General features: G+C 42.4%; 1 protein-coding gene across 9 annotated transcripts in view; it reads left to right on the plus strand.

Moving 5' to 3' along the window:
* The window catches only part of PPFIBP1 (PPFIA binding protein 1), a 736,231-nt gene that overhangs the window by 517,258 nt on the left and 198,306 nt on the right, over nt 1-20,667 (plus strand). For all 9 annotated transcript variants that reach the window (XM_069228637.1, XM_069228638.1, XM_069228632.1 and 6 more), the window contains 2 exons: nt 958-1,069; nt 9,674-9,762. In XM_069228637.1, coding sequence (XP_069084738.1) covers nt 958-1,069; nt 9,674-9,762 — 201 coding nt within the window. The remainder of the gene's footprint in view (nt 1-957; nt 1,070-9,673; nt 9,763-20,667) is intronic.

Raw genomic sequence — 20,667 nt, forward strand, 5'->3', positions numbered from 1 at the left:
TGTATCAGAAAGTAGGAGAACCGTAACAAATTAGAACAAGTGGAATAGTGAAAATCCTGAGCGCAGCACTTTGATTTTTACTGCAGAAAGAACACCAGTAGAGAAGGGGTATGTATGTGATTCAAATATTTGGCAAAGCAACAATTTCAAGTGTTCTGTTCAAGTGTCTTAATTTAGTATTATGCACTAGTGAACTAAACATCTACCAAGTCACCATTAGAATGTTTTTCCTGCTAGGAGGGGAAAAGTCTGGTTAGACGCTTCAACATTGTTGATGGAAAAAATCTAGATCTGAACTAAAAAAGAAATGGCTTCATCAGTGCTTGTTCAAGCTTTATTTTGTTACTGTTTGGCTGGGGGTCACAAGGCAGCATGAGCTTTCATCTGTTTTTGGGTGGCCCCATTTCTGAAAATGTAACCTTTAATTCAGTACTGTTTCATGTCACATGTGCTTGAAATTCAAAGTTGTTCCGAACAGGGGACATAAAATATATCTTGGCAATGGCCCCAAAAGTCCTCAAGAGGTCACTGAGCAGTTGGCCACCTCCCTGCTGATCAATAACAGGCCTTCGAGCTTCCGGCTGTAGCTTCACTGTCCCTGGCTTTACGCTGTAGCCTGCCTAGATGTATGGTCTCATTTATGATGCATACCTTTAGTTGTTTGATAGAAATAGGTTTGAGTGGTCTTCTATAGCATTTTGTTATTTAAAAAATGGTATTGTAACTGGCTATTTTCACACTGGCCCATAGTGACACTTTCTGAGCACACTCCATGGAAGCCTCATCCCAGCTTGTCTAGCAGAAATAGCTGTCTTGAAGAGGAATCCAAAGATTTAATGCCGATAAAATGATAGGTGCTAATGGGCTTTGTGTTTAACTCACTCACCCGTTGCAAGCTGTTTGATGTCCAATCTCACACAATAATGACAAATGATCTTTATTTTGTTATTGCTGCAGGAGCTGGGAATAAAGCATCCACTGCATCGGAAGAAACTTCAGCTAGCCCTTCAGTCTCTGGGGTCTGAGGAGGAGAGCAACTACGGAAAGCTGGATTACAACTGGGTCACTAGTAAGACCTTGACTTTAATTCAAGTTTCTTAAAATATTTTTATTTTATTTTACCTCCTAGCAAATTTGAACTCCTGTACCTGTGCACACTTATGAATTCTTGTTCATTTTTATTAATCATTCAAATATATATTCCAAAAGATGTAATGTAAAACATTCAATACAAAATTGCTTAGAGATCAAGAACTTACAAAGCAATACAAAGGGATGTCTGATAGAGTGTCCAGGGAAAATTACAGCATAAAATGGAGGATTTCTCCTGCAAGCAGGACTAGTGTCCAGGGAAAATTACAGCATAAAACAGGATTTCTCCAGCAAGCAGGACTCTGACGTTTAACCGCATTCTCCATCTTTTCTTGCCCTTTTCTGTGCTTATGATAGAGTGCAGCTCTTGTTTGGTCTCAAGTATACAGACTCTCCCTCTTGATCTAAAGTGGAACCAGCTGTTCACAGCATCTTTATCCTGTATCTGATCTCATCTCTGCAAAGACTGCACATTCAGTATGACCCTCTCTCCCCAGGATGCTGCAGGGATAATATATTTGTTAATCAAATCCTGATCCGTTTTTCAAGCGTAGATCTTTTACATATGTGCATTCTGATTATTAGTAGACTTTTAAAATGTGTTCCAACATTTTATGGGTCATAGTCGTCAGCTGAGGATGTTGCCAGTATTTGGACCAGCTTCGCCACGGAGCCCCAGAATAAGTCTTAAAAAGCCACGAGGTACTGTGACTCCTCCTCTTGGTGATAATGTGTATGATCATCAACTCCATTGTTAGATTATTTTCTTTCTGCTGACAGGTTCGGACGTGTGCTCTGGGTTGACACCATCGCAGTCCTTTTTTCGCTTCATGTTGTTCCTTCCCTCTGTTGGTACTGTACTTCAATCGAGTCTCCCTTACCGTCCGCCTCAAGTTGGCATCTGATTAGTTTGCTCGAGCGTTGTCCACCTCAACAGTAGGCCCGGCTGGACCTTTTCAGTCAGGAACTACCCCTGCCTGTCTGTCCCGTATCTCCGCCATGCCTTGACGGTGATGCAGTGGACTCCGTTTCAATATTGTTCTCGTTGCTATGTGAAATATCCTCAGACTGCTCTCCATCCAGTCTGCAATCTGTGCCTCTCACTGGAACACAACGAGGCCACCTGTTACGCTTGCTGCTCCTTCCGCTCCAAAGAGACTCTTCACGCAGGTTGCGTACATCGTCCCAAGATGTTGCATAGGACCGTAGACAACACCCCAGAACTCTTCAGCCCTGGTGACTTTGAGGGGGAACAACACCCACAACCATCGGCTGTGGTGAACAGGCTTTCTCCTCTGTAGAAAGTTCTGGCTCTGACCTGGAGATTGAGGACCTTCTACCATCTCAGCAGTTGGTGAGTACGGCACCCCCTGCCCCTCGACACCACACTCACCTTGTGAGCAGCCTTTATCCAAAGGGCGCTCAGCCACTCTGGCAGTCCAGAGACAGGGTTTCAGACCGCCACTGCCTTCGGGCCACGGTCCGCACCAACACACACCATGTGACCGACCCACCAAGCTCTGATTCACCGCTAAAGAAGCCTTCAAGACCAACTGCTTCGGAGCCAACCACCCCTACACTAAGCCGATCCTATGCATGACCGGAACCTCTGTGCTGAAACCAAAGGTTCTCTCTCATTCAGAGACTTTGACATTGACCACAAAGTCTGACACCGGCACAGTCGAGCCGATTCTCGTTAAGCTGCCGGAGCAGCTAAACTCAAAGCAGAATCATCTTGTTATTCACCTCCACATGGCTGCATCCTTGCCCGCCCTTCTGCTATACCCTTGAAATGTCAGCTGTCCTTCGAGAAGGCTTTCGACATTCCAATTTCAACAAAACAGGGCAAGTAAGAAAATAAGGCTACCAGCCCTATTCCCCAATGCACCACAATTATCTCGCCCTGTTCCTCAACTTTTGCCCTCCACGCCGGCTTCTCCAGGGGACCCCTTTGACTTCTCCAGGGGACCCCAGGGATCTTCCCACTCCGACATGGGTGGGGTAGCGAGGCAGATGAAAATATAAGACACTCCTCCACAGGTTGACCTTGGTACTCCTTTGATGTAGACCCCCATCCCCCAGGGAATCCAAATCAAGATCTTTACCCTGCCTACCCCTCCCTTCTGATGATTACACATCCTTTGAGGAACTTGTTGGTAGGACAGCCTTCTTACTCAATTTCGAACTCCACACTGAGTCCTTAGAAGAGGACTACCTTTTCGAAACCCTCTCCTCCACTCATTCTCTCTCCATGCTCAAGGGCATGTTGCATCACACCCCTGACATTTGTAAAGACCCTGACTACTGCCTGTAAGTGAGCCAACTGTCGGGTCAGTTTGGAAGTCCAGTCATAAGATAAGGAAAAAAAAAATGCCACAAACAGATGTACACTGGGTAAGTGACATTTTCCATATATATGTATCAGACAAACCAGTGGCCGTGCAATCTGACAACCACTAGCACATAGCAAATTCTGTTGCTTTCTTTAAAGATACGATCATGCTCACTGGGACAAAATGGAGAAGCTCATCCAATCCCGTTCTGAAGAGCATAGAAAAAGGGGATAGTTTGTGAGGGCAAGCTGATGTCCAACACCTACCTAATACTTCCTGTCAAAGCATCTTCATTTGGTGACACTCCAGAATGTCATTCTGCTTCGCCAGCAGGGCTATTTAATGGCCACACTCAACCTAAAGGATGCCTATTTCCACATGCCAATACATCCGGCTCATTGCTGGTATCTCAGATTTGTGGTCAGCAGAAGGCATTATCAGTTCAAAGTGCTCCCCTTTGGGAGTGACTGTTGTTCCTCAGGTGTTCACCAAATGCTTTGCGGTTGTGGCTGTACATCGGACAACCACGTTTTCCCATATATGGATGATTGTCGCATCAAAAGTGCCATGTGCCAGCAGTGCTGCAAACACACTGGTCACAATAGACCTGCTTCATCACTTAGGGTTTCCCATTAACGTCTCAAAATCCCACCTCCCAACCCTCCAGATCCAGCCCTACCTAGAGTCTATTTTCAACTCGGAGGTAGACATAGCCAATCCAAATTGTGCCAGGATACAGTCCTTTCAGGCACTGCTCACTTTGTTTCAACCAAATCAACAACTCGCTGTCAGAACAGTCATGCACCTCCTAGTCATGATGACCTCCTGCATAGCTATAAATTACCTCCTGCCAGGCTCCACATGACCCATGGAAGAATGTTTAGCGCAGCAGTGGTCTCTGGTGGAGAGTCATTGGGATGTTTTAGTGTTGATCGGCTGCTGCACTCTTCGCTCTCTGCAGTGGTGGAACACCAACAACCTGTTGCAAGGGCAGCCTTTCCTCGACCCGGTTCAGCAAAGGATTGTTACAACGGACACCTCTCTTACGGGGCAGGGTGCACACTTTCAGGACCTGACTCTACAGGGTCAATGAGAAACCAAGTACCAGGGCCTCTACTTCAGCTGCCTGGAACTTCTAGCCGTTCACCTAGCATTGAAGGCTTTCCTACCTCACCTGAGGTTCTTGTCTGGATAGACAATCACAGCCATGTATTACCTTCAGAAACAAGGGGGGCTGGCATGCTATCCACAGCTGTCTTGACTATCCCATAGCATTTGGCTTTAGGCTATCAACCACAAACTTCATTTGTTAGCAGAGTTCCATTCCGGCAATGGACGTCGAGTTTGGCAACTTACTAAGCAGGATGCTGCCACAGTTTCACATGTGGGAGCTTCACCTGCAAGTTCTCCTCAGTTATCTTCACAGATGGGGTTCTCATGCATAGACATTTTCGCAACAGCAGAAAATGCTCAAATCTTGCCTTCAAGTCCCCGCAGTCCAGCAGCAGTTCTCTGTGGATGAACTGTTCAGGGATACTTGCCTACACTTTTCCTCCTCTCCCTTTTCTTCCATTTGATGTTCAGAGTCTTCATCAGGCATGCCTCACACCCACCTAGTTTACAACTGTGCTTGAACTCTAACTTCTGCAGGAGAGTCTCCCCAACAAGCTGGACCTTCTCACACAGAACCATGGCAAAATCAGGCACCAAGATCCCAGGTCTCTCAACTTTGCTTTCTGGTTCCTGAGGTCATAGAATTTGTGTATCTTAATTATCTACCTGAATGCATAAGCCTTCTCAAGGAAGTGCTTAGACCTACCACCTATGCCTGCTATGTGACTAAGTAGAAGATATTTGTTTGCTACTGTCACTCAAAATAAATGGACCCATAGAAAGCCACAATACAAGGCATTGTTTGGGCTAGCCTTTACTTCCATCTGATTACATGTAGTCAGAATGGCTGCTTACCTTTAGAATAGACAACACATTCCTCTCTTCACAATGCTGGTCATTAAAGCTTTCATGGAGGCTCTCAAAAGGTTCATTGCCTGGGTTCCACTTGCACCCTCATGGAATCTCAACATTGTACTCACATGTCACATGGGTTCTCCATTTGAGCCCCTCCACACCTGCCCTTTTAGTTTCTCTTAGAAAGTGGCATTTCTAGTTGCTATTGCCTCACTCAGGAGTGTCCGTGAGCTTCAGGCATTAACCCTGGAAAAACCTTTCTTCCAAGTGAATAGGGATAGGCTTTCTCTCTGCACCAGCCCCAAATTCCTTCCAGGGTGGTGGCTCACTTCCACCTAAATCAGTCCATTGACCTTCCTGTTTCTTTCCTACAACCTGATTCAGTTACTGAACATGGCTCCCCATACTTTGGATGTAAAATGAGCCCTTGTATACTACATTGATAGATCCAGACCATTAGAAAAACACAACTTTTTGTAGCTTTCACCGACACCCCCCCACACACAAAGGAAAGGCTCTATCCAAGTCGGGCATTGCGAGATGGATAGTTCAGTGAATTGAGGCATGCTGTGCTAAAGCCAAAAGGACTCTACCCAATCCTCCTGGGAGCGTACACTACTCAGAAGAAAGGAACCTTTATACCCTTCCTGGGGGAACATCCCAGTAGCTGATATATGAAAAGCAGCTACCTGGTGCACACCACACATTTTCACAAAATATTATTGTGTGGATGTCCTAGCCCGCCAACAAACTAAAGTTCTTTGTAGATTTTTTCAATCTACTGCAACACCCAGAGGCTAGTCACTGCTTTTTTTAGGAGGACTACATTACACTCTATGCACAGCATGTGTATTTGCAGCCACACATACATCGAATGGAAAACTTTACTTACTCTGTAAGCATATGATTGCTGCATGTAGTGCTGTAGATTCACATGCACCCACCCTCCTCCCCGAACACCTGTGGCTTTTGCAGCGTCTCTTAAACTCTTAGTTTCCTCTAATGTATGGAGATATCTTTATGTATGAATTTGCTTCACATTCCATCTTCACTCATTGTGCGGGAAAACAATCTAACAATGGAGTCCATCACCATGTGCATTATCAGCAAGAGGAGACACACTACTGTATGGCTCAAAAGACTTCTTAGAAGAAAATAACTTGCACACATCCGGGTCCAACACTAGATGGCAGGAGTGTGCACAGCATGTGAATCTACAGCTCTATATGGGACAAACAGATGCTTCCAAGATAAGTAATATTTTCACTGGGAAAAAAACAGAAGGTTAAAGTACTATTATAGTTAGTGAATGTCAGTGATAACATTAATGTTTTAAACAAAAAAGAATCAAAGAAATTCACCATTTCTAGTTAGTAGAGCTAACCTATAACTTGTGTCTCCGCCATGCACTGCTTATGACCTCCCATATTACATCACTCAAGACATGTTCTATGGTATGATGGGCTGCCCGGGCCTGTAATGACTCAGGATGGGGTTCAAGGGCCGAAAATGGCCTGGTGATGAGGACAGCTGTCCCATCCCAACCCCTCCTTAAATAGACAATGTAGCCGTGGGGTTGAATGTGTAACTTCAGAACATGGGACTGACTATGGCTGACAGCAAAATGTTTCTAATGTTGCTGCCAGCCAGTCAGACTGCTCGCTTCTCCAGCAAGAGCTGATTAGCCCTAAGTTGAAAATGCTCGCTGGACCAATCGGAACACTCCATTTTTAAAGTGACGCTCCTCTGTAAGTCTCTCAAGCCTCTCATGGACCCAACTGTCCACAGATACACTAATGTTTTTGAACCTTAATTTCTATTAAAAAAATAAGATGTTTCCATTAAAAATCATTTTTTTTTTTTGTATTACTAATAACTTTGGCCCTGTTTGACAAATCGCCACAAAACTTTTAAAACTAGTGCTACATTTTTAATAGTTTGTGAATGGAAAGGTTTTGGCTGATCTGTCATGTAGGGGAGGAGGGGGCAGTGAAAACGGGTCCCTAAACTTGTTTTCCCCATTAATTTTTTCGTAGAAACTTTAGACGCCACTGCAGCCCAATCCACTGAACAGATTTATACCAAATTTGCCAGAAAGCTAGACCGTGGTCCAGAAAGAGTGCTTTTTGCATTTTGCTGTAAATCCATTCAGAGGTTTGGGGGAAATTAAGGTTAAGTTGAGTATATCTCTGTATAGGATCCGCGGACCCAGCATATCTCACACTGAAATCTGATTGGCTGCCACCACCACAAGCAGGAAGTTATGCCTGCCATCGTAGGACTGTTTTTTAAACATTCAGAGGAGGGCCAGGACCTGGAGGGAAGACAGATCTTAATTTTTTGGGGCACATGGGTGCTGGCCTCCCCTTCCTAGGCAGCATTCGACCATAGGGACCCCATACTTGAGGGCTGTTTTTTTTTTTTTTTTTATTTTCTTTTTTTAAAGGGGGTGGGGCCCTCGCCATGCAGTGCTAAGTACTCTGCATATTACATCACTCATGACATTTTCTGTGACATCATTGATAATATCACTGCAAAATTTGGAATGAAAGTGTTGATGAAAAAACTGTGTATGGCGGGCGTGCAAGTCATAGTTACCTTAGGGCACAATTTATAGTTATTTGAGATAACTCTAACTGGTGAGTTCCTGTGGTTTTTAGAGTTTAAATGTTACATTGTTTTACTGAGAATTTCACCTAACCATAATGTTATTTTAACCTGTGTTTTTTTCTGTGTTTGTGTGCATTTGATATTTGTTATTTATGGAAGGTACAGTATACAATGGAATACATGAATTGTAGGGGGTGAAAAGAGTGACTGAAAAGCATCATGTTTCTATCATTTTTCAATTGTTTTGTTTCGCTTTCAGCAACTGTTAAGAGAATGTTTGTTTTCAAAGGTGTCAAGGTTAGGCAATATTCAGGCTCAGAAACTGAAAGACTGTCCAAGTCAAAAGATGCTTTATAATCTAATTTATTTTATTTATTTATGAACTTAATTAAACTGTTTAGCGCAGCGCTTACAAGTAACTCGTGAAACAATGCAAGTTTCATATGGAATAGTGTGGTGACGGTAAAGAGATCAACCGAGAATGTGTAAGCTGAAGAGACTTGTATTTAGGTCTTTTCTGAAATCAAGATGATTACAGTTTACCTTTATGGGCTCCATAATAGGGTCCCCATTTAAGGAATGTAAGGCTAGGCAAGAGAATCATACCTTGATATTTTGACTTGTATGGTCTTGGTGGTTTCTCAAAGTTAGGCAATTTCTGCCTCATTTCTCGTTGGACATCTGTAGAATTTAGATTAAGACTTGGGTCAATGTATATTGCTCTATGTGTGATACATGCAATCTTGAAGTCTCCTCTAATGTTAGCTTCAAGCTGTCACATGTGATGGCTTTTTAGGATGGGCTTGATGTGATCTGATTTCCTGGCTCCTGTAACTTCATACACTACCTTAAGTAGAAGAGCTCAAATGGGTGCAATGGCAGATTTTGGGAGGCCAGTTAGGGTGGCATTTCCTCTGCCCAGATGTCCAGATGAGTGAGTACGAGGGCTGATCTCTGCAGTGTGTATGGGGAGTAGTAGGGTTCATTTTTCTGAGTCAGTGGCGTTGATAAGGACGCCTGTTCGTTAGTTTTTTGCAACAGGATCATTCGGAGTGAAATCTTTAAGATGTAGCCATCTGACTTTTCATATGAGATCAGGGATAGCCTGGGCGGCTGCCAACTTTGTAATTGGAAGGATTATCACTTGAAAATAGAAGTAGGAATTATGCTCTTTGAGGGTTCTGCTTTTAAGGGAGTGATTGCATCCAATTTGCGAGATTGCAGAGGAAGTACTTTAGAGTTGCTGTGTTTGAGAGCTTCGACATTCTAAGGTATAGCTGGGTGTCAGCATATTGATGAATGAGGATGGTATGTTTATGAAGGATTTCTGCTATAGGTTCCGTAAATAGGTTGAATAAATGAGGCAATCAGATGGGAATTACTAGTCCAATCCATATTACCCAATTCGTATTTCAGGCCCAAATTACTCAAATATGTTTTAATCTCCCTTTCTCCAACTTTTGTTATGATAGTCTCATCTCACTTTTTTCAGTTAATAGTCCTTTCCCATATTATCCAATACAGCAAAAGAAATGTATGCTATAAAAAAAAAGGCCATGCTCAGCATTTACTGGTATAAAAAGAATAATATGGAACAAGAAGACATTAAAGAAAGAAGCTATATTACAGTTTGGATGTTATTGATAAAAACCTTGTGTCTCCATTCTTAGGATGGCTAGATGACATAGGACTACCTCAGTACAAGACTCAGTTTGACGATGGGAAAGTTGATGGTCGAATGCTACATTACATGGCTGTTGTAAGTAATTTATTAGATACTTGCCTTTCCATTATTTTGCCATGTGTTTCCAGTGTTTTCTTTAGCCTCTGTTTGAGGTTTAGAAATGGAAGCTTGCAATTGTGTATAGTAACAAATATCTATTTTTCTTCTGTGTGGCTTGTAGTGGAAGCCAATAATCCAAATGCCAATTTCAAATCAAGTCTGATAATTGAGTGTTTTTGCATTGCCGTGATGTCAAGAATAGTCAAAACTGGGTGTCGGTGCCCATGCTAATCAGCTACTTACCCTTGTTTCTAGAGAGGTGGTGGAATGGTGGGTGAAATTCAGTTGCCTCCTAGTCCTTTCTGGTCTCTGCTGACCCCAGTGAGGCAAAAGAAGGTTGGTGATGATCTGGCACCACCAACCGCTGTCTCCCCTGTCATCTACAGGTCTGGCAGACTGTTGAGAGGGGGATTTCTTTGAATGCAGAAAGTGGCTCAGGGAGCCCAATCAGAAGAGAACAGGGCCTTATGTTGGAAGGGAAAGGAGGGCTCCGGGTGCTGGGTGAGTGTTTGAGGTGGATTATTGTGTTAAATTTTATTTCCTGGAAGTTTACTTTCTTAGACTGAGAGGAAAGGATGTGTGTATAGTAGTATGTTTATTATTGCACAGCCGTGGTTCATTTCAGTAAAGCAGGGATCTATCTGCAAATAGCCACACATTTTAACTCCTCTTGCTGGCACAGATTTTTGAAACCCAGATTGCTGATACTCTGTCATCTTCACGTTGAAAGAATAAAATTCTTACTGGACCAGCCAGGATTCAAGCCTTTTTCTATATAGTCAGCCACAAGTTCCCCCAAAAAAAGGGCACGCTAGTTCACTGGGCCACCAGAGCCTAAGTAGTGTTGAAGATGACAAAGACCGAAGTATACCTGGCCAGGAATCTAAAACAGAAGGCCATCAGAGAGAATGAGGATTATGGAAAAAAAATTGTTTATCAATGTTTGTGTCTACTTAGTGATTGATAATTCAACTTTGATATGGTTGAGGGGCAGAATTATAAATGCTTTCTCATGTTTGACTGACATTCACATAAGTAATGGGTACTCTCACAGTACATAACCATAGAGGGCTAATATTTCTTTCCTAGAGGTTAAGTGTATAACAGTCCCCCCATGACATGTATACTTCATTCATCTTCCACCTTATCTTCTGGCCAGCGCAACCTATTTATTTCCACCCTCCTTGGGTGAAGGTGTTCACAATAGTAGTTCCACTAGGATGTCCTGGTATCTAGGGAGGATGAAGTCAGTAATCGGCCATGGGTGAAGAACCACTTGAATGTAACACTGTGGCATCCTCTAACTTAGAAATGTTACTATGACTTCTAATAATTGTTTGGAATGTGATTATTCAGTTCAGCAAAGTGTTTGTGAAGGAGAAGCTGCAGAGCAAGGGGTGGCTCAGGTTGTGTAAACTGAACACTCAGTGGATCATGGTGACTTTATAACACTGTCTACGAGCGGTGGGGATCTGGATTATAACCTCCACATCACCTAGTAAAAAATATAGTTTTGAGATCATCCACACAAAACATTCTGATGTTTTGGACTGAGAACAAATAAGTTGAAGTGGTAGGAGCAGTGCAAGCATTTTGAATTTGGTGGATGTAAATGTTTAAACTACCTAAACATCACTTGCACTAAATGATCAACAAAGTCTGGTAGCCGAAATGGACATGGCTTTTTTTGGAACGCTGAGTTTCTTTGAATAGTTTATGCAACTAAGTAAATGTATTGCTTCATAATACTGGCTGTAATCCAGAAAGTAACATTTAGTACCACATCTTTCCAGAAAGATGAAGGAATATTTCAGAGTTTGTTGAATGTGTCTGCACATTAAGGACATACCACTTTGATTCCATATTGGATATCAACATATAGAATGTCACATTATATAATTACATTTTTTTTCTTTAAAGATTGCTTTGCTTAATTCATTTTATTGAAGTCATTAGTTATTATCGCCTTGAGAATGCAGAATGTTAACAAGTGTCCATTCTTGTCTTGTCCAGGAGAACCTATTTTTCAGTGGGGATAATGTTATGCTGTGGTTTGTTGTACATCTTTGAGTGCCATGCGGAACACTTAATTTTTAATGCATTATTTGAGGCCAGAAAGTTTTGGAATATGTTCCATAATTAACAAGTGAGGAAACACTGGGGTTAAATGAATATGAAATTTGCCTGAAAAAACTTGACCTGTATAATCTTCCCAAACTGAGTAGCTTTGGAACAGTACCATTATGGGAAGTGATTGCAGAGAGTTGGTGCAATGGTGGAAGGATATATATAACTGAGTTGAGAAAACGTGTAACTTTGATACAAGCTGCGAGGAACGTATGAGACTTATGCTAGGATGCTGTACAGAGAGTGCGAAAGAATGTCTGGCAAAAAGGCGATGCTTCTTTTAAAGAGGTTGTAACCATTGCGAAGACTAGAGCACAGTAAAGCATTTGTGGAAGAAATATGGAAAGAAAATAATAAAAACAAGTTCTTAAAGATAAGGTGCATGTTGTGAGAACAAATACTTTGAATCAAGATTATGTGAAGTACATTAAAACAGTTCAAGGAAATGAGGTACTAATTGAAAATGTTCCCAATCAAATATTGAGAGATTCAGGTGGAAAGATTACCTTATCTAAGGAAGTTTTTTGAGAAACGGCTGAAAGGAAAGGTGAAATTGTACAAACCTGATATGTCCTAAATGTTATGGTAGTGAATCCATCAGATTGTTTGGGTATTTCTTTGGACAGCATTCAATTTAAAGGTAGGTATGCTACAGCGAAAAGTTGTGTCACAGTAACGGGTGACTCATTGATTAGCTGGTTTCATCAGAAGGGTGTAATGGTGTATTTGGACCCAAATGCAATTTCTTCACTCAGACCAAGAGGAGAAGGGAATATCAACCAGATTGTGGTGAAAAGATCAAATTATGAGAGAGTTCCCAGAGGTGATCAAGAAACAGTTGGGTTGTTTTGAAGGGTAATTTCACAAGATAGTTAAAGGAAGGGTTGCAACCCAAAGTAAGAAAAGTTAAGAATATATGTTATAGTGTGGGAAGCAATAGCTAAGGAACTTGAGAAGATGAGGAGCTGTGAAATTTTGAGGAAGAGGCAACAGAATGGTTCGCATCTGTTGTAGTGGCGTGCAGTACTAACTATAAGGTCAGGTTGTGTGCAGACGTGTGAATTTAGAAAGTGTATGTGGACTACTACACTCTGCTTAAATGTGTATGATCAGTGTGGCCAAATGTTTGTCATCCTTAAATTGGACATCAGCTTATCAGGTGAAGCTGCATCACAAATCACAGGAATTAACATTTAGCAGTTAGAAAGGGGAATGAATGGGAGAGATAATGGTGGGGTGAGAGCATGAGCGAGGGAAGGAGAGAAAATGAAAGATAAAATGACAAGAAAAAAGATGTGAAACCAAGTAAATGTAGATGAGAGAATAGAATATGAAAGAAGACAGAATAAGAAAGATTGAGAAGCAAAGGAAATAAAAAAAGGAAGAAAAAGAACCAGAGTGCAGCTGTCTGATACTCTATATGATGTGGTTTGCTATAATTGAGGAAAATGTTTCTTTAAGATGAGAAAGAGTTCTATAAAATATAAATGAAAATTGGCAGTCTTCCTTCTAATCGGTATTAATATGGTTCCTGTATAGCATTTTGTATAGAAAGATTGCTATTTCCCAGCATGTTAATAGGAGATATTCATTACCATTAATCAAATCAATTAACATTTATCAGCCTTAAAAGGACAAAAGGCTGAATCTCCTATTCCATCTACTACAGATTGTACAAAATATCCAAAGCATTCACTCTGCTCTCCTCTGAAGCCTAATGATGTAGATGGCCACAGTCAATGTTTCAGATATGGTTGTGGGGCATTCTTTACCACTCTTGCCACACTGTGGGTGTTCAGCTCTATAAGTTAATTGCCAGTTATGTATCTACACCATCCTGAGTACTTTTTGTTCCAGACTTGCACTCTCCAGTGTGTTGTTCTACCCCATTTGTCATCGAGAGCAAAACGTGTGGTTTTACTGTGTTTACTAGAAAACATAAATATCATTTAGTTAAAAAATAAATGTGTTCTAGGTCGCCAGAGCTATTAATGGGATTACTTACATTTACTGTGTAGGACCTTGGACTACTTCTACTTCTCTCAGTAACGAACCAAAATGGGTGTAGAGATATATCTTAGTATCTCAAAGCAAGCAATGTCAATCATGCAGCATTAGCAAATTAAAACAAACTCTCAAACCCAACAAAGATACATTTTATTTAAAAACATAAATAAGTGACCGCTACTCATAAAGAAGTGGAACTGGCACAGAACAGGTGGGTATAGTATGAGGCTGATGTGCCACATACCATGTGACTCTTAGTACTTCAATCAGTACTGCTTCCTACCAACATCAGTTGAGGTGGAAAAGGGAGCTGGCATTCGGGAGATAACATGTACAAATATTGGTGCAGTGAGACAAGCAGGACTAGAATGTGGGTCTCCTGGTTAAACCAATTACATTTCATCCACAACAATACATCCCCACTGCAATCATGCATCTTAAACATCTTGCTGTGCAATAAAGTGTATTTGATGCCCTTTCAGAAGATATGGTTTATTTGCAGAATTATGAGGAAACTTATGTTGGCAACTGCACTATTTAGATTAAAGATCACCAGCTTCCAATGCACAGCAAGAAAATTCTGATGTAAATAAATGCCTACTTCGTAGCCTCACCCCAAGCCGCCCCCTACTGAATTTGAGTACCTGTGCTTGTCCCATCTAAAGCACTGGTGATAAATAGATTCTTGCTGGCATGGAGCAAGGTGGCGACCCTTGTGTGCTCTCCACTAGTTGCTGTTACACTCGCACTCACTGAACCCTCAATCTGCCTTACTGTGGCTCCCAGGAGGAAGCATAATTGACTCGCATAGGTCTATTCTTGGCTCACTTCAGTTGAACTACTGCAGCGATTCATGATGGTTTGTAGAAGGACAGTAAATGACTGGCCCAGGGTGTTCCATCACACCCAGCTATCCGAAAACCATATCATATTGACACGGGAAAGGACTTGAACTTGGTGACTATAGTTACACAGCATCATCTGCTGATCCTAAAACTGTAGGCTGGCTAGAAAGAGTTTAACTGACCCTCCTTTGCTGTAATGGTTTTATCTGTGAAATCCAGCGATTCTCTGTGTAAGGTTTGTTTACTCTGTGGTTCCAGTACTGTGTGAACGTGCTGTTGCACTGCTGCTGATTTATACTGCCCCTCTTCCATGTATTTCCAGAGTACCTTAATGAGGAGCTCTGCTTACTGAATAGCATGTTGCATCAGCCTTAAGCAAATAGTACTTTTGCAAGAATGGGTGCAAACTACTAAAGCTGTACCAGCACTTGTATTGTCTTTATTCATTGTGTGCATATTAGAGTATATGGTTCGTAGTAATAAAGTGATAAAAGTAAATCATTAATAATCTTTTATTGGACTGACAACCATCTCCAGGCTTTTGTGTTGCTAACATAGGTGTATGGTGACAAAAATCATCTCTGCTTAAAAATAGCACATGGTCTTATGAAAATGATGTTCATCCTGCCAGGTTAATGTTGGGATCATTTCCTTGTTTTAAACATATGTACACACTTAAACATTTGTGAATCATTTGATGAATTTGCTCATACCATTGTACTTTTAATATTATCGGAATTATCCCCTAATTAGACATGATTTCCACTTCATTTTTGTGGAAATCTATGCAGAGTACCCCATGCATTCCTGTAGAATGCGAGAGATTTCTGGTGGTAAGTCAGTTGGTTCACCCATTATCACTTTGTGCCACCTAATAACTGAATTCTTCCAGGCTCCCGGTATTCTCACCTAACCTCTTTATTCATCCTGTAATCCTGATATGATGTCCCAAAATCTGCTTTCATGAGACCAATTTTACAGGAATCAGTTTCCAACTTCAAGTACTTCTTATAGTGGAAATGCTCATTGTTCCACACCGGAGCGCAATTGCGGGTGTGATGTTGGCATACTTCTGTTTAACCATTTCCATTGATCCTTTTTGGGGAATTAACATAAAAAATTACATTTATGATGATTATTGTTTGCAAATTAGGAAGGAGTAGCAGTTTAACACATCCTGCCCCACATTCTGTGGTACATCCCATATCTTTCCTTTTCCTCTGCAGGTCAGCAATGTGTGACCTGGGGTTACATCGAGCTTAGAGTATATACTCTGGTTCGATGGCATGTGTAGCTGCAGATACACATGCTGTGCACATCCCGCCATCTGGTGTTGGGCTCGGAGTGTTACAAGTTGTTTTTCTTCGAAGAAGTCTTTTCGAGTCACGAGACCGAGGGACTCCTCCCATTTCGACTCCATTGCGCGTGGGCGTCGACTCCATCTTAGATTGTTTTTTTTTTCCGCCATCGGGTTCAGACGTGTTCCTTTTCGCTCCGTGTTTCGGGTCGGAAAGTTAGTTAGAATCTCGGAAAAATCGTCGGTATTGTTTGCGTTCGGTATCGGGTTAGTTACAACAGATCGACACCGAATTAAGAAAAGCTCCGGTGGCCCTTCGGGGTTTTTTCCATACCCGTCGGGGCCTGGTCGGCCCGGCCACGTGTCTCTTCAAGGCTGATGGAACGGACCCCATTCCGCTTCTGTCCAAAATGCCATAACAAGTATCCATATACAGATCAACATCTGGTCTGTAACTTGTGTTTGTCACCAGAACACAAGGAGGATACTTGTGAGGCCTGTCGAGCGTTTCGGTCCAGGAAGACACTCGGGGACCGAAGAGCAAGAAGACTGCAAATGGCGTCGGCGCCGACAGGACAAGGGCGTTTCGAGGAGGAGGAAGAAACATTCTCCACCCAGGTTTCGGACTCTGAGGAGATCGATCCCGAGGAAATGCCGAAAACCGTGAGTAAGACGTTGAAACCAAGAACTCACAAAAAAACCGCTAAAGCCCAGGGGACGCCACCGCCAACATGCCATGGCTTAACCCGAAAAATAGGTGACCGTTCATCGGCACCGAAAAAGGGCGAGCTGGTGTCGAAGTCATCCAACTCTGGTCGAGATACCGGCACACAGCAATCTCGGGCCCGAGATAGTGGCTCAGAGAAGATTCGGCACCGAGACAGCGGCACCGGAACGGGTCGGCACCGAGAGAGCACGACGCCGAAAGTAAAGAAGGTTTCGTCGGAGCTGAAAAAAGCAGCCGAAAAGGTTTCGGTACCGAAATATCCGGCCTCGGAACCGAAAACAAGTTCCTACACTGAGGAACAAGGACTGTCCACACAAATGAAGACACATAGATTTGGACAGGAATTAGAGACAATAGAGCCAGATCACACACAAAGACGGCTCTTTATTCAAAAAGATACAGGGAAGATCAGCACTCTTCCTCCAGTCAAAATGAAACGCAAGCTTGCCTTCCAAGACAAGGACAAACAGCCACATGCAAAGGTGGCTAAACAAGTTACACCGCCACCATCCCCACATCACTCTCCGCAACCATCACCGGTAGCCACTCCACCAATGATGCAATCCCCAACTCATACAGGAATGAGTCGAGATGACCCTGACGCATGGGACCTTTATGACGCACCAGTGTCAGATAATAGTCCAGAATGCTATCCAGCTAAACCATCACCAGAGGATAGTACAGGCTACGCACAGGTGGTGTCAAGAGCAGCGGCATTTCATAATGTCAGCCTTCATTCAGAGCCCATTGAAGACGACTTTCTTTTTAATACACTGTCGTCCACACACAGCCAATATCAGAGTCTTCCTATGCTACCCGGAATACTAAAACACTCCAAACAAGTGTTTGAGGAGCCTGTTAAAGGGAGAGCCATTACTCCAAGAGTAGATAAAAAAATATAAACCGCCACCAACAGACCCAGTGTACATTACACAACAGCTAACACCAGACTCTGTTGTAGTGGGAGCAGCGCGCAAAAGAGCCAACTCTCATACTTCAGGAGATGCACCACCTCCAGATAAAGAAAGTCGAAAATTCGATGCTGCAGGCAAAAGGGTGGCGGCACAGGCAGCAAACCAGTGGCGTATTGCAAATTCGCAAGCTTTGTTAGCCAGATATGATAGGGCCCATTGGGATGAGATGCAACACTTTATTGAACATTTACCCATGGAGTTCCAAAAAAGAGCGCAGCAAGTAGTAGAAGAAGGACAGAGTATCTCCAATAATCAGATACGGTCAGCAATGGATGCTGCAGACACAGCTGCTAGAACTGTCAACACAGCAGTAACAATAAGGAGACATGCATGGCTGCGTACATCAGGATTTAAACCAGAGATACAGCAAGCTGTGCTGAATATGTCATTCAACAGACAGCAGTTGTTTGGGCCGGAGGTCGACACTGCGATCGAAAAACTTAAGAAAGACACTGACACGGCCAAAGCCATGGGCGCACTCTACTCCCCACAGAGCAGAGGCACATTTCGAAAGACACAATTTCGAGGGGGGTTTCGAGGGCAAACCACAGAAGCCACAACCTCACAAACAAAGCCCACTTACCAGAGCCAGTATCAGCGGGGAGGTTTTCGGGGACAATATAGAGGGGGACAATTTCAAAGGAATAGAGGAAAGTTCCAAAGTCCCAAAACTCCTCCAAACAAGCAGTGACTTCAAGGTCACAAATCCCCAACACATAACACCTGTGGGGGGGAGACTAACCAAGTTTTACAAACATTGGGAGGAAATAACAAGACACTTGGGTCTTAGCAATTATCCAGCATGGTTATTGCATAGAATTTCTCAAATTCCCTCCAAACGTCCCACCGAGAAAACACGATATGTCAAAACAACATATAGATCTTCTAGGACTAGAAGTTCAGGCATTTCTACAGAAAGAAGCAATAGAATTAGTACCAAAACAACAAATAAACACAGGAGTTTACTCCCTGTACTTTCTGATACCCAAAAAAGACAAGAGTCTAAGACCTATACTAGATCTCAGAACATTAAATACCTACATCGAATCAGATCACTTTCACATGGTTACATTACAAGACGTAATCCCACTGCTCAAACAACAAGACTACATGACAACACTAGACCTAAAGGATGCATATTTCCATATACCAATACATCCTTCACACAGAAAGTACCTAAGGTTTGTATTCCAAGGGATACATTACCAATTCAAAGTGTTGCCATTCGGAATAACAACTGCACCAAGAGTTTTTACAAAATGCCTAGCAGTAGTAGCTGCACATATCAGAAGGCAGCAAATACATGTGTTCCCGTACCTAGACGATTGGTTAATCAAGACCAACACGCTAAGACGGTGTTCACAACACACAAGATATGTCATAGAAATCCTCCACAAACTAGGTTTCTCAATCAACTTCACAAAGTCACACCTTCTGCCGTGTCAAACACAGCAATACTTAGGAGCGACAATCAACGCAGCAAAAGGGATTGCCACTCCAAGTCCACAAAGTGTTCACACATTTCACAATGTAATACAGACCATGTATCCAAAACAAAAGATACAAGTCAAACTAAACTGGTGATGAAACTAGGCATGATGTCTTCATGCATAGCCATTGTCCCAAACGCAAGGTTGCACGTGCGGCCCTTACAACAGTGCCTAGCATCACAATGGTCACAAGCACAGGGTCAGCTTCTAGATCTGGTGTTGATAGACCGCCAAACATACATCTCGCTTCAATGGTGGAACAGTATAAATTGAAACCAAGGGCGGCCTTTTCAAGACCCAGTGCCACAATACGTAATAACAACAGATGCTTCCATGATAGGGTGGGGAGCACACCTCAATCAACACAGCATCCAAGGACAATGGGACATACAGCAAAAACAGTTTCACATAAATCACTTAGAACTGTTAGCGGTATTTCTAGCGCTCAAAGCATTTCAACCCATAATAAGACACACACACATTCTTGTGACAACAATGTATTACCTAAACAAACAGGGAGGGACACACTCGACACAGTTGTGTCTCCTAACACAGAAAATATGGCATTGGGCGATTCACAACCACATTCGCCTAATAGCACAATTTATTCCAGGAATTCAGAACCAGTTAGCAGACAATCTTTCTCGGGATCACCAACAGATCCACGAATGGGAGATTCACCCCCAAATACTAAACACTTACTTCCAAATTTGGGGAACACCACAAATAGATCTATTTGCAACAAAGGAAAACTCAAAATGCCAAAACTTCGCATCCAGGTACCCACAAGATCAGTCTCAGGGCAAAGCGTTATGGATGAGCTGGTCAGGGATATTTGCTTACGCTTTTCCCCCTCTCCCACTCCTTCCATATCTAGTAAACAAATTGAGTCAAAACAAACTCAAACTCATACTAATAGCACCGACATGGGCAATATAACCTTGGTACACAACACTACTAGACCTCTCAGTAGTACCTCATGTCAAACTACCAAACAGACCAGATCTGTTAACACAACACAAACAACAGATCAGACATCCAAATCCAGCATCGCTGAATCTAGCAATTTGGCTCCTGAAATCCTAGAATTCGGACACTTAGACCTCACACAAGAATGTATGGAGGTCATAAGACAAGCTAGGAAACCTACCACTAGACACTGCTATGCAAATAAGTGGAAAAGATTTGTTTATTACTGCCATAATAATCAAATTCAACCCTTACACGCATCTGCCAAAGATATAGTAGGATACTTACTACAATTGCAAAAGTCAAAGCTAGCTTTCTCTTCAATAAAGATACATCTTACCGCAATTTCAGCCTACCTGCAAATTACGCATTCAACTTCATTATTTAGGATACCAGTCATAAAAGCATTTATGGAAGGCCTAAAGAGAATTATACCACCACGAAC

This window comes from Pleurodeles waltl, chromosome 4_1 (genome assembly GCF_031143425.1).
Source record: "Pleurodeles waltl isolate 20211129_DDA chromosome 4_1, aPleWal1.hap1.20221129, whole genome shotgun sequence".
NCBI classification, from domain to species: domain Eukaryota; kingdom Metazoa; phylum Chordata; class Amphibia; order Caudata; family Salamandridae; genus Pleurodeles; species Pleurodeles waltl.